This window comes from Lepidochelys olivacea, assembly GCF_965140295.1.
Source record: "Lepidochelys olivacea isolate rLepOli2 genome assembly, chromosome: 1".
Lineage (NCBI taxonomy): Eukaryota > Metazoa > Chordata > Testudines > Cheloniidae > Lepidochelys > Lepidochelys olivacea.
Window position 1 is genome coordinate 289,712,257 of NC_140411.1, and position 14,865 is coordinate 289,727,121.

Here is a 14,865-nt window from a genome sequence, read left to right on the forward strand (position 1 = left end):
CCCACCTACTATTCTCTGCCCAACCATCCCAACCTCCTTGCTTATCTACCCCCACACCTCCCAGGGAATCCATCCTCCTTGTTGGGAAACACTGGTTTAACAGACAAGATTACTTTCACTGTAAAAATACCTGTAAAAATTCACTACACCTGCACCTAGAAAACCAGATTAAAATTTAACCCTCTCCCCTTCCTCTATGAATGCATTTTCTATGTAAAAATAAATACCTGAAAATTGCACTGATACAGTATTACTTATTTTAACATGTATTATGAATAAACTGCACATGCTGTTTTACAGACAATATATATTTGTAAACTTGCTCATGCAAAGTTAGTGTGCACAACAGGGATATTAATTTTCTAATCCCCACACCTTTAAAAATGACATTTACTTATGTCTGCACTTTTTAAACTGTGCCCAAACCCTCTGTAATATAATAAATCTTACACAGAACAATTTCTTATCGGCCAGCCAAATCAATTTATGTAGCTGAAACACAAAAGAATAAAAGTTATACAAAAACATGGTGGTTTTGTTTTTACAGAAAGAAGAAAAATTAAAAAAAAAAGAAAAAAACATGGTCACAAAATTTTAACATTTTAATCCTAAACATTACAGGGCAAATGGATGTTGGAACCTATTTCCATACACCATATGTTTTAATCTTTTATTTTCATTTCAAATGTGGCCAAATCCACTAAAACATGAGTGGTTTACAACTTCTGGATCATGGAAATACGTATTTCTGGAATAAATGCTAGAAAAGCAACAATGGGAAAAAGCCAACTGTCTCCATAAAGGTAAATAAAGTGGAACAATGTGAAGATTAGATATTTTTCTGTTTCTTACTCTTAACCTGTCAATTCAGTGCATCATATGGTTCAACGTAATGGTCCCCATTTTGAACAAACATCTAACTAGTGTCCATTGATTCTAAGTTAGTGGATGATGAATCTTTCTGGATACTTTCAAAGATGGCTGCCAGCTCAGGGTTAGAGCTTATCTGTGATTGAAATTCACTCATTAACGGACTCTTCTCTGCTTCTGGAATGGTTAGAAGGGCTGCTACTGCCCTCATGGCAGACCGCTTCAGTTCATCTTGTTTTTCAAACTCCTGTTTCACTGAGTTTGCCTTTACCTGTAGAAAAAGTAGTGTATGTAGGAAGTTTACATTTAAAACTGAGCTCTTCTTAAACCAGTCGATGTAAGGTATCTTTCCTTCCATATTACCACTTTAATTTGACAAGCACTTGAAATAGTTTATACTGCACAAGATACTTTTTTTAGGATGAAAAGAATATAAAGATAACCACAGGAGACTGGACAGCTATAGTGCATCTGATGCTTAGCAGTCTTAATTAAAAAAACCTTACAAATAGGTTAGAGCCTGAAAATTGCAGATTAAGCAAAAACATTCCTTACAGAAAAATAAATAAATTTGATTTAGCAATTCATTACACAGATTCAAAGCAAATAGCAGCCAAACTGGTTCAATTTAGTAAGGTCAGTAATATTATAAAAATGACCACGAGTTGCTGAAGCACAAATTATAATACAGCAATGGACATACTGACCAAAGCATATTCTTGATCAGTTAGAAATTTTTGATATCATTCCTAAGCAAGAACTTTTAATGGTACACAGACAGGACTTCATCATTGAAAGTAATACTCCCTAAATCAATCAAGTGAAATAAGGAGCAGATTATTGGTGGAAGATGGGTAACAAGAAACTGTGTAGGTGATATGAAGGTGGAAGTTAATTATTACTGTATCTTAGGAGCCCTAGTCACAGACCAGGAACCCATTGTGCTAGGCACTGTATAAGCACAGAACCAAAAGATGGTCTTTGCCTGAACAATCTTAAATTTTTAAATAAGGAAGTTTTCAAAAGACGGGGTGAAAGCACCATTTTACACTGCTCTTCTCCCTTCAAACTGCTTATTTCACCTTCTAGAAGCAAGTTGTAAGTTTCTAGTAACTTTTAAACCTCTATAGTTAAAAATTAAAAACTATTTAAAATTCCACATTCAGTTTCTTCAATGAAATTTCAGTTTTTACATTGCTTAAATGGGCAGCCTGGCTTCTGAGGGACAGAGAGTAGACCAAATAATCCAAAGAATTTAAAAAAAATTAGAAAAAGTGAACAAGTATATTCAGATTAGAAAAGGGATTTATACTCTTTCCCTCCCTATCTTCTCTTATAATTTTACTAGGAACTATTTTTCATATGATGTATTACATGAGCCTCCCAAATTATTTTTGATCAACAACATTTTAAATTAAAGAGCCATACTCTAACTCAGGGGTGGGCAAACTTTTTGGCCCGAGGGCCACATCTGAGTGGGAAAATTGTATGCAGGGCAACGAATGTAGGGCTGGGGCAGGGAGTTGGGGTGCAGTGTGCAGGAAGGGGCTCAGGGCAAGGGGTTGGAGTGCAAGACGGGTATGGCAGGGGGCTCAATGAAGGGGGTTTGGGGTTCAGAGCAGGGGACTGGGGTGCAGGAGGGGGCTCAAGGCAGAGGGTTAGGAGGCTCAGGGCAGGGGCTTGGGATGTGGGGTGCAGGAGGGGTTCGGGCTCCAGCCCAGCGCTGCTTATCTCAAGCGGCTCTGGGTTGGCAGCAGCATGCAGCAGGGCTAAGGCAGGCTCCCTGCCTGCCCTGGCCCCACGCCATTCCCAGAAGTGGCCAGCATGTCCGGCAGTGGCTCCTGGGGGTGCAGTGGGGTGGGGAGGGCGGGGCAGGCGGCTCTACTGCGCACAGCCCTTGCCTGCAGGTACCACCCCCGAAGCTCCCATTGGCTGCAGTTCCTCATTCCCGGCCAATGGGAGCTGCGGGAGTAGCGCCTGAAGATGAGGGCAGCGCACGGAGCCTTCTGCATCCCCCTCCCCCAGAGGTCACAGGGACATGGTGCTGGCCGCTTCCAGGAGAGACGTGGGGCCAGGGCAGACAGGCAGCCTGCTTTAGCCCTGCTACGCCACGGGGCTGGCAATCCCGCGGGCTGGACTGAAAGCCCTGACAGAGCAGATTCAGCCTGCAGGCCCTAGTTTGCCCTGCCATGCTCTAACTCAACCATGTCAGGGTATGCATAAACAGACTACAGGTGCACTTTACATGAGTGAAGCTACTATTTTGGGCATCTTGCCTTAAAATGCAGTGGAGTCATGCACAAAGTCTATGGATATAAATCTATTGTGGATCAGTAGTCCAGAACTACAGGTAATACTAAATTCATATGGACAGCTTCTCAGACACTAATATACTTAATATTCAAGTCTCAGGTTCTTAACATTTCTATAGAACCAAAAAGTTCAAAGTATTATTCAAGAACATAAGCATCAGTTTAAGACAGTACCTTTGTTGTACATGTGGCACGTAAGGGTTCGACAAGCCTATCCAACCTCTGCAGTACTGCACTTGGACAAAGAGTAGACAGTCTCACCAACATTAAAAATGTTAACATCTAGTTGGGGAAGATCAATTCAGAGATAATTAAGTTTTGCACAATTAAGGTCTTTTTTTTAGTTCACTACAAAAGGAGTTTTAAAACAGCAACATCCTAGTACAAGTATGATTCACTATACATCCCACTATATATTTAAAAACAGTTTTCAGGTAGTATTTATATCAGCTTTCTAGTCATCTGAACAATATTTGTACAGCAAAAACATTGCAAAATATTTAAAAGAAGTCACTGTTTAGCCAATATTTCATATTAATTGGGTAAGAACGCTCAAGTTTAAGTGTAAATGTACAAGATGATAATTTACCTTAATGTCATAATGATCCTTCAAACCATCTTCAACATGGTTTAGGAATTCAAATATGTCTAGCCTATCCAGACAGCTATCTAAAAGAGTGTACATGCACTCAAAAGCTGCCTTTCTAATGTCCAGCCCATCATCAACCGTATGCTTGAATGGTCCCATTTCCACCTGTACACAAAAAACATTAGACAAGAATATATTTACTAAAATTTAAAATCAGCTTATACAAATATTTTGCAGTCTCACCAAGTTCACCTACCTCTCTTATTAGTTCCTTTCTGACTTTTGTTTCATTGTAAAGATGAGGAAGCACAGTATCTAAAAGGTCTCTTATTAATGATGGTTTATTGTGTGCCGCTGAATTAAACGTCACTAGGGCCACTCTCCTTACATTGAGATCTGGGTCTTCCAATGTTTTTAGAAAATCACCTGTAAATATGCCAAGAAATTAATTACCACGACATGTTTCTATTTGCTACTCTCAGAAACCTGGAAATATTTCTCCACATGGGATTTATTTTTACCTGTTAACAGAGAGCTTTTTACTGTGCAAACTGTTTTTGATTGAACTGACATTGCTACATTTAGCAGCAATGCTTTAAACTATAAACTAACTAAAATCAGCTTAAAGATTTTAATAAGTTTCAGTTTACACAGCTGCATAACTGCCTAGAACAATGTGTGATGCAAGGCATGACTGCAGAAAGCATGTACAGCACACTAAGGTGGCTGGGGAAATCCCGAGTAATATTCATATTTGAATATGAAAAGAGAAGAAATTATAAGAATCAATATGAAAAACACATGTACATGTAATCTATGGTGTGTCTCACAATTTGAGAGACACAACCAACCAAATAAGGTTTTATACCTTAGATATTTAAACTGAGCAGACAATATGCACTCAAAACAGCTACAAGGCCATAAAATCACATTACTTTTACAGAAGAAAGAAATATTAGTTATAGGGTTTTTATTTTCTTTGGGGAGTGGCATGGGAGAAGAAATATGGCAAACTTCCACATGGAATAGTGAAGCATATGCCTGTAATGCTGCACAAGATTGTGAGAACTGGATATAATTCTATGACGTAAAACTGAAACTATATCTTATATATAATATACTGGTATTAGTGTAATGAAGTTGAAACAGAAATGTTCTGTTATGCAAAAGTAAGTTTCATGAGTTTTACCAGCATTTATACTCATTTTTAAATTGGTAAGTTTTTATTGTTGAAAGGTAAGCCCTGTATAATTACGGAAAATTGTATTAAACAATCATGAAGACTGCCATCTCTCTCCTTATTTCTTTGTTCCAATTTTCTTAAAACATACATATGAGACAGCCATTGTAAACTCTGGAGTTAAAGATGAATTCTCTAATATAAATTCCTGGAAGTACCTTCCAATGTATATTTTAAAATACCCTAGCAGAATCATCCACGGAATCCTCTTAAAATTATCATGAAAACAAGGATAATTCAACATATATTAAGATAAAAACACCTCTACGGACGATCCGCTGTCCAGATCCTGTGGAGATCAGTAACACAGTACTTCCTAGACAGAATAAATACACTAAGGATCGCATCAGTACTGCTTACTAAATATTATGGGACACTGCTATGAAGGAACAAAGTAAAAAGGGGGAAAAACAGGATGGATGAAAAGCAAAACAAAAATTCTAGATACCATCTTTCTTTTTGTGTAACAAAAAATAAAGAGGAAGCAAGGCTGACTAAGGGAGAGGAACACTGCTGGGTGTCCAGGAACACAACAAAAACTGGGTTCCTAGCTCTCTGGCCCAGCAAGATAATTTTGAGTTACTCTAGACTAGGGGTGGGCAAATTTTTGGCCCAAGGACCACATCTGGGTGGGGAAATTGCTTGAAGGGCCGGGGATGGGGGTTGAGGTACGGGTATGGGAAGGGGTGCGGTGTGCAGGAAGAGTTCAGGGCAAGGGTTGGGGCAGAGGAGTGGTGCAGGGTGTATGAGGGGGCTCAGGTCAGGGGGTTGAGGTGCAGGAGGGATATGGAATGCAGGAGGGGGTTTAGGCAGGGGGTTGGGGTGCAGGAGGGGTGTGGGATGTGGCAGGAGGCTCAAGGCAGTGAGTTGGGGTGCAGGGTGCAGGAGGGGTTCAGGCTCCAGCCTGGTGCCACTTACCCGCGCCGTGTCACTCCGGGAAGCGGCCGGCACCATGTCCCTGCGCAGTCCCTGGGGCGTGGGAGGGCCGCAGAGGGCTACGCGTGTTTCCCTCGCCTGTGGATACCTCCCCGAAAGCTCCCATTGGCTGTGGTAACCCATTCCTGGCCAATGGGAGCTTAGGGGGAGGTACCCACAGGCAAGAGCAGTATGCAGAGCTCTCTGCCACCCCACCCCCACGGGCTGCAGGGACGTGGTGTGGCCACTTCCCAGAGCGGCATGGAGCCCGCGGTGGTGGCAATCCCGCGGGCCGGATCCAAAGCCCCGAGGGGCCAGATCCAGCCGCAGGCCGTAGTTTGCCCACCCCAGCTCTAGACAAATTCAGACTGGAAATAAGACAAAGGTCAGAGTAATTAAATATTGCAACAAATTTAACCAAAGGTCATGGTGGATTCTCCATCACTGACAATTTTTAAATCAAGACTGGATTTATTTCTAAAAGATCTGCTCTAGGAATTATTTTGGGGAAGTTCTATGGCCTGTGTTGTACAGGAGATCAGACTAGAGGAGTACAATGGTTCCTTCTGGCCTTGGAATCTACGAATTTCTTCTGGCCCTATGAAAGAAGGACACTGGCTGATTCTGAAAGAAGGCCCCTCAAAAACTTCTAGGCCAGAGGCCTTGACGCCATGCAGCAAGGAGTTTAGACAACAAATAGTAAAAAAGTGACTAAATGAAACCGCTTGCCTCAAAGAATGCAGTTCTCAAAGAGAACTTGAGAAAAACAAACAGTAATGGAAGGGAGAACAAAATACAAGTAAGGCTGTAGGAAAAATGGACTCAAAGAAGGAAGGTAGTGAATTACTTAATTTCAGAGAAGGAGACTAACAAAGGCTTTTGGACTATCATATCATTCATGGCTATAGTTTCTTTTGGCTACCCAACCAATTTATGAAAGGCTTTACTAAAACTTGAGGAAGTGTAATAATAAAGCATAAGTATAATACAGATACACTGTAATACCTATTCCAGATACAGTCTAAAATAAAGCCCAGTCGTATCATAAGAAAATACTCCATTTGGAAATATGAAAATCATACCAAGGTTTGTATTTGCTTTAAAAATATATGATTTTATAAAGACTGAAAAGCTTGAGATCTAAAATAGAGTACTAAACACATGTGTAGAAATGATTTACTTAATAGATTCTATAAATGTTCTCTCTAGTGGGTTTGACCATACTATACAATGCTAGAGGGTCGTGAACAAGAGTGGATCTAGAGGATCAGAAAGTCATGTGACAATGCAAAGCTTGTTTTTCCCCCTAAAGATTTACTGGATTCTCCAAGTATCTTGGCTATTTATGGATCAATAACACATTTTGACAGCTGACTGGTTTCTTCAAATAATGTATAAAAATTATATGTAATAGAAATCTCTCAGTTTCTAATGCAGTACATGACTGTATATACATTTTAATGTAAGATTAATCACTTGAAAAGAAATTTAACAATTAAAAAAGTCAATGGTTAGCAATCTTGCAGCTACTGCTATCTAGTTTGGGACCTCAGTGGTCTATACTGAAGAATTACCATTTCCTTAATGGCATCCAGTAAGCTTCAGTCTGCAGTCTTTAATAACAGCTCTCACTAATAGTTGTCATTGGTGATTGCTTAATTCAGATACTTGCAAAGCATTGTTTTAAATGGATTTTTTACACTGCACACCTGATATAAAAGTCTGAATATTAACTGCTTAAAAAGAAACTTGGTTTTAAATTTTAAAAAACATAAGAAACTTACCTATGCAGTTCTTTAATAGTGGATCTATGGGTTGTGGATGATCAGAAATAGTGAACTTCACAGCAGTAACAACTGAACTTCGAGCATATGATGACCCTAATACCAAACATGTTATTTTAGTTAAAAAAAAAAAAAATACTGAAATTGCTAAATAATTTAATTAAATATATTTAAATATTATAAGTCATCTTCTCTCTTCACAACAGGTCTTCTTTCAAAGTACTAAAATTAAACGTTACTGATTGGCTCGCAAGGTGTTAAGTTTTTTTTATAATTTTCCATTATTACATTGTAAACAGGGATTAATGTTAAATGTTAATTAGGAATACATTAAATAAACTTGTCTTCTATACCAAAGTCATTACATAATGAATGCCTTAATTAAAGAAATTCTTAGTTCTAAACAAATGCAAATATTTATTTCAATACAACCTTAGAGGTGGAATTACTGTGTTGAACTATGTACCATGACCATATATATCCCTCAACCCTTATCCTTATATTTCAGAAGTCTTTTGATTATGTCCCAAAACTATATGCTGCTTTTGAAAAAAAACATTGCTGTCTCCATGGTCTTTAAAACTATTTACATGATTTAGTTTACAACTCTTCACAAATAAAACCACCATTACATTATTTTGAAAGCCAGATTCTCATTATCAAAGTGTAGAAGCAATTCACATTACACACTATCTACTGTCTCCAGTGTAAGGAAAATGTTATTTTAAAAACAACGGCCATTCAAATACTTATTTGTAAAGTACAAATCTAATAAAATCTATACAATGTTCAACTGGATAATTAACAAAAATTTCAGATCACTGCTTCGTAATGTATCATGAAATTTAAATGTCTTATTTCTTACGCCTTCATGCATAATATGTAAAATCAGGTGGCAAGAGGTAGCATGATCTCATTTTCTGAAATTCTCTGGAAGCAGTCCACAATTAAAGAAGAGATTTTTCATACATTAAAACTCAAGGGCAAGCTATTGAGTATAACTTAAACTCTTTGTCAGAAGTACAAAAGTTCTTCCCTTCTCTTAACACAGAGCCTAAATATATATATATTTATTTTGAATGACAGCCTACCTGATGCCAAATATCCCTTGAGCCGTGGTAGCAGAGTTTCTGGGTCTATTAAAGTAAGTTTGCCCAAGCATTCAGCAACAACATTCCTGGTACCCTCTTCTGCACACTCACAGTGTTTCAGCAGTAAGGCCCAGATGTTCTCAACATATGGTTTGAGGCCTACCACCGACGCAGAGCTAATTATTTCTTTCAAGGAATGGAGAAGTAGGTATTGCCTCTTAGGCTGACTGGTTATTTCTTGTAAGACAAATGGTAGATATTCAGGAAGATTGCCGACACTAATACTGCCTAGAGCATAAGATGCTGCAGACTTGACTTCTTCACTAGGAGAGGAGAATGCTTCTAGTATTACAGACTTGAGCTCAATTTGTCCACTTAGGTCAATGTGATGCCCAACTTCCCCAAGAGACAGCAAAGCTAAAAGACGAATGGAATCTGTGGACCTTGAATTCTTGACATCTTGAATGAACTGACCTACTACAGCTGGTCCCTCTTTAGGGCAAGCGCGTGTAAGGGCAGCTACACATTTGGCAATGGAATAATAAGACTGCTTGTGAGTAAGTGCAGTGCTCTGCGAGTACACTGGACCTGTTAACATGCGTAATAAATCCATATATCCTAAATTATTTGTTCCAGTCACAACCAGAGCTTGGAAAAATTCTAGCATGGCACTAAGTGCTCCACCTTGCAATAATGGTGATCTCACAAGTCCAATAAGTTCATTAAGAATGGACCCACTGATCTTTGAGAGGGAGGAAGGATACACTTTAGCCAGTGTAGTCAGAAAACTGATGGCCATCTGGGAAACATGCATATCACTTTCACTGATAAGAGGTGGAAGCTCATCCAGGACAGCATCAATCATGGCAGCTGTCAAGCTGTCACTGTAATTTTTAATTAAGATATCTAGAGCAGAAAGCGTGCCTAGTTTCAAAGCTCGCTGGTTCTTTCTGAGGAAAGAGGCAAGGATAGGAACTCCTTCCCCAAGGATTGGCCTCAGATCTATCTTCAAAGGAGAGCCAGCAATCAGCGTCAAAGCCTTCACTGTAGTTAACCGAGTAATCTCATTCTTTAGTCTCTCTAGGAAGATCTGAAGAGTAGTAGGCAAGTCAGTGCCCAGATTATCACCAAGGCTGCAGATGATCTGGCCCATGCAGGAGATTGCCCTCTCTTTTACTTCCTGATCAATGTCAGCAGCCTTCAGTCTCTTGATGGTGCAAGTAAACAAATCTTTGATGTAAGGTGTGGCATCAAAGGAAGAAGGCTGGTCTAAAGGACGAATGACCTTCACAAGCTGCTGTGTAACCAGAAGTGCCTCTGATGTTATCTTGTAAAAAGGGTCTCCAACACAAGCTACAACTGGAGGCACCAGTGCTTGAACATGAGGATGGAAGACTTGGGGAGAATGGTTACACAGGATCACGTACAGACAAGACAAAGCATCAATCTTCAAATTAGAGGAACTTGATTTGTCATTCAGTGAAAAAATTATCCCTGTAAAAGAAAAGAGGTTGTGTTATTTATGTATTTATTTTTAACATCAGAAATAACAAGACCACCTAAAAAATGCAGCCAAATCATGCTAACATTTTCTGCTCTTAAACATTTCCTTCCAGAAAGCCTTTCCCACCTTTGATTTAAAGTAATACACTTTCCAAACTTCTTCCACTCAGGCAGCACACATAGGCCGTTCGATGGCTTGTGCTCTCTTTTTCTTTTAACTACTAGAGGAAATTCTGAACACAACTGCTCAAAATGACCATACTTAAAACATGTATGTGTACACACACATCCCTAGCTATTTCATGAGACTGAAACAAGTTAGAAGTTTTAGCTGCTTCTAAAGACTGACACATACTTAATCGTTTTTATATAAAAAGTGTCATTATTCTCTGAAAAGTGATATAGAAGATTACATATTTGTAGCTTCTCAGTAGCGTCTATCAAAATTCGTCTAGTTTACCAATAAGAGCTTTCTAGCTACCAGCCCTATAAATTCTACAACAAATCTGAAAGTATAGCTTTTTTTTGGCTCATCCACCACAACCAGTGGTAAAGATTCTGCATGGGTGGTAAAGGGGAAAAATAAGGGCAGTATTTAGCCCTGCACAAGTGGAAATGTGGGCAGAATTTGGCCTTCTAATTAGACACAAGTTAACAATTCTGATTATAGACTAGACAAAATGAATCTAGCTTACAAGCCCAGGACATTTTACTTTGGTTCTCCAGAGCTAACCAAAGTAAAAATGCCACTAAACTATGCATGTGGATTCACAAAGAAGCTAAGCTGCCAATTACAGCTGAGTAGTATTGTCTTAATTTAGAACTACACTTCAAAAGCTTTTTCTTAAATATCAGGATTTAAGGTTTAAAAACTTTTGAAGTCGAAGTCACAGTTAACCTGTAACAGATTTACTAATACATTTTTCATACCTGGCACAAGTACAGGAATGTGTTGTGTTAGGGCTCCAGGTAAAACATTTACCAGCTCAGTTAGCATGTTAAAACAACACTGACGAGTCTTCACACTCTTCTCCTTCATCTGTTTGTGCAAGGCTTTAACTATGTTAGGAACCTGTAGCAATTACACACCTGTTAACTAGTTGGGCAGTTAGCATTTCCTTTACAGTTATCCTAAATTACAGAAAATAAAATGACAGGTTTCAGAGTAGCAGCCGTGTTAGTCTGTATTTGCAAAAAGAAAAGGAGTACTTGTGGCACCTTAGAGACTAACCAATTTATTTGAGCATAAGCTTTCGTGAGCTACAGCTCACTTCATCGGATGCATTCAGTGGAAAATATAGTGGGGAGATTTATATACATAGAGAACATGAAACAATGGGTGTTACCATACACACTGTAACCAGAGTGATCACTTAAGGTGAGCTATTACCAGCAGGGGCGGGGGGACACACACCTTTTGTAGTGATAATCAAGGTGGGCGATTTCCAGCAGTTGACAAGAATGTCTAAGGAACAGTGGGGGGTAGTGGGGGGTAGTGGGGGGGAAATAAACATGGGGAAATAGTTTTACTTTGTGCAATGATCCATCCACTCCCGGTCTCTATTCAAGCCTAAAATGTCTCTCTGGGCTTTGATTCTTCAGAAGAGCTTTATTTCTAGCTACATTGACAGCTTTAAGTTTCAGATCTTCAAATCAATTACTATTCCAGGAAATTTTAACTTGAAAAATTAAGGTCAGATTTAGCAAAACATGTTTTCCATGTAGCTTTTCTCTCAAATTTCTAGAATCAGATATATTAATTACATACTTACCCTATTAAATCAATTTGGAAAATGATTCTGATAGTACCGCCACTTCTCTCTATTCTGCAGGTAAAATGTGTTCTACTGATCAAGTGTCTCCTTTTTTTATTGTGAGAATTTAATTTTTCTCCTATTCTGAATTTAGCTAAACAGCTATAATAGGTCGCAGACTATGAATGTTTTGTTTTATAAAAATGGGGCAAATAATAACTAGGTTCATAGACTCCACAGCATTTTTAGAGATGAGCAACCAATAATTAAAATAAAATAAGCACTCTATGAGTCCAACAGGTAATTCCAGTTTCCAGAGCAGCTGCAGGTATCTGAGCCAATTTACCATACACTCCCTCTCATATGAGTTAGCAGAGTCAGAACCCATAATCTGTGTACAACTATAAGAAGCTGGTGACAAAGTGATTTCACCACTTTCCACATGAACCCAGAGCACAATGAATAATCAAGCATCGTCTTCTCTCAAAGTCAAAGAACTAAAAAAAATCCTGACAGCTAACCTGACTCTGAAGCATTGTCAAAGGTGTCTCTCCTTGTTCCATTGCATCAGGATCACACAGCCAACTCTGCACAGGTCGAGTTTGTTTTAAAAGAGAAAGATATGCATGGAAAACATCTGCTTTTACGTTCTCCTCACGCTCTTTGAATCTGGCTATTAAAGCAGGAGACACGGTCTTGTAGAATTCTGGAAGCATTTCATGTCGTGTGCTAACCACAGCATCTAAACATTTAGCTGCTGCACGTCTCACTTTCCAGCTCATATCGTCATCATCACTATATTCATCATCGCTCCCTTTACAAAATAAAATGAACTTCTATTATACACAAATTCACAAATAGACATTCCATGCTAGCAGATTTGTACAGAAAGTTTTGTTGTAAAGAACCCAAATTTATTTGATGCAACAGATTGTTAAATGTGTAAAACTTACCAGAGACAGATAATATAGTAGCTTAAGAAATTTAAGAAGCAGTCTATAATCAAGATAAAGCAGAAGTATACAAAAGGTCGTTCAAAACTGCCTGAGTCCTAAAACTAATTATCTACTCTGCCAGCTTCCTCACACCAGCCCCTCTCATACATCCCCTCCTCAACTTCAGTTGCTAATTGGACAAAGTCATTCCCACCACACTTGTGGCCTTACTAAATTTTTTATTTTGAATGTTTTCATATATATTCATCACATGAGACAATAAGGCAATAATCAAGAGCACATCAAAATTCTGAAAACTAGCCTCTTCACATTTTACTCCCGTTGGGGGCATTATTACACCAGCAAAAATTGTGCACGGGTTCAACATGTGTGGTTGGTCCGATCACTTGTACACACACTACAATTATGACAGGTTTCAGAGTAACAGCCGTGTTAGTCTGTATTCGCAAAAAGAAAAGGAGTACTTGTGGCACCTTAGAGACTAACCAATTTATTTGAGCATAAGCTTTCGTGAGCTACTGCTCACTTCATCGGATGTAGCTCACGAAAGCTTATGCTCAAATAAATTGGTTAGTCTCTAAGGTGCCACAAGTACTCCTTTTCTTTTTACACTACAATTATGTGTGTAACCCATTCCATAAAAAAGGAGTCATGTCAATCTGCAGCAGTGACTTCTACAAGCCAAAACTTACAAGTCTCGGGTTCTTTCCGGGGTAAGAAACTGTACAGATTTTAATAATTTTACAAAATCTACATTGCTTTGCGAACAGAGACAAGATATTGTCTTTCAAAGTCCTAAATACTCCACAGTTTTGTTAAATCTCTCCTTATATCTCTACATCTTTGTTGTACCACTCTGGACTACGTATTACAGTCAATTTCTACTGCAGTAATTTGAGTTAAATTGACCAATTTAGAAAGAACTAAATTATGTTTAATAGTACATAAGATTTTGTAACTCTTAGAATATATACTCTTACAGCCTAAACATTTAGTTCCCCTAAGTCAGACATTTATATTATAGACCTGATCAGAATATTCCATTTAACTCTCTTTTACTGGAGAACGAAGCCCTCTGAAGCAACTTCTATAGGACTGAAGAGGCTCCTTGTAAAACTATTTAGCAGCTTAAGAGAGCAAGACACTTGTTTATCAACAAACTCAACCACACTATTTCTCACAAAGAAAACAGAACAGAAGCAGAGCATTCAAGAAGTAGATTATATTAATATTTAAAAATTAATTTAAAGCAGAGCTAGATGGCCCAGTAGGAGAATGCTCTACCTTTCCACCTGAGACAGCTTAGGTTCAAATCTACCTGAGTCACAAGCATGTGAGTTCACTGTTCTTATGCTCTGAAATCCAGATTAAGTGATGGGCCAAAGTTTCAGTAAGTATGGCAAGCTACCCAGCAGCAATATAATCATTTTATACTTTTTATACCCAACCAAAAGAGGAACTGAGAAATGAACCCACTGATGGCAACTTGGAAACTTTCCCTGGCAAAAGTGGTGGTCTAGTCTCTGTTTCAGAAGAATTTAACATCTGATTTTTAACAAAAATCAAGTTTCTAGCCCTATAGCTGATAAGATAACCAAATGTAAACTTAGTTTCAGAGTAACAGCCATGTTAGTCTGTATTCGCAAAAAGAAAAGGAGTACTTGTGGCACCTTAGAGACTAACCAATTTATTTGAGCATGAGCTTTCGTGAGCTACAGCTCACTTCATCGGACGCCTACCGTGGAAACTGCAGCAGACATTATATACACACAGAGATCATGAAACAATACCTCCTCCCACCCCACTGTCCTGCTGGTAATAGCTTATCTAAAGTGATCATCAAGTTGGGCC

At 38.7% G+C, this 14,865-nt stretch overlaps 1 protein-coding gene across 1 annotated transcript in view; it reads right to left on the minus strand.

The window, feature by feature from the left end:
* Positions 1–297: 297 nt before the first annotated feature.
* Positions 298–14,865, minus strand: part of CAND1 (cullin associated and neddylation dissociated 1) — a 52,059-nt gene continuing 37,491 nt past the window's right edge. The window contains exons 8-15 of the mRNA XM_084631028.1: positions 12,580–12,872; positions 11,235–11,376; positions 8,802–10,295; positions 7,711–7,806; positions 4,028–4,197; positions 3,772–3,936; positions 3,357–3,464; positions 298–1,141 (exon numbers count right to left, since the gene is read on the minus strand). Of these exons, the coding sequence (XP_084487154.1) occupies positions 917–1,141; positions 3,357–3,464; positions 3,772–3,936; positions 4,028–4,197; positions 7,711–7,806; positions 8,802–10,295; positions 11,235–11,376; positions 12,580–12,872 (2,693 nt within the window). The 3' untranslated portion in view covers positions 298–916. The remainder of the gene's footprint in view (positions 1,142–3,356; positions 3,465–3,771; positions 3,937–4,027; positions 4,198–7,710; positions 7,807–8,801; positions 10,296–11,234; positions 11,377–12,579; positions 12,873–14,865) is intronic.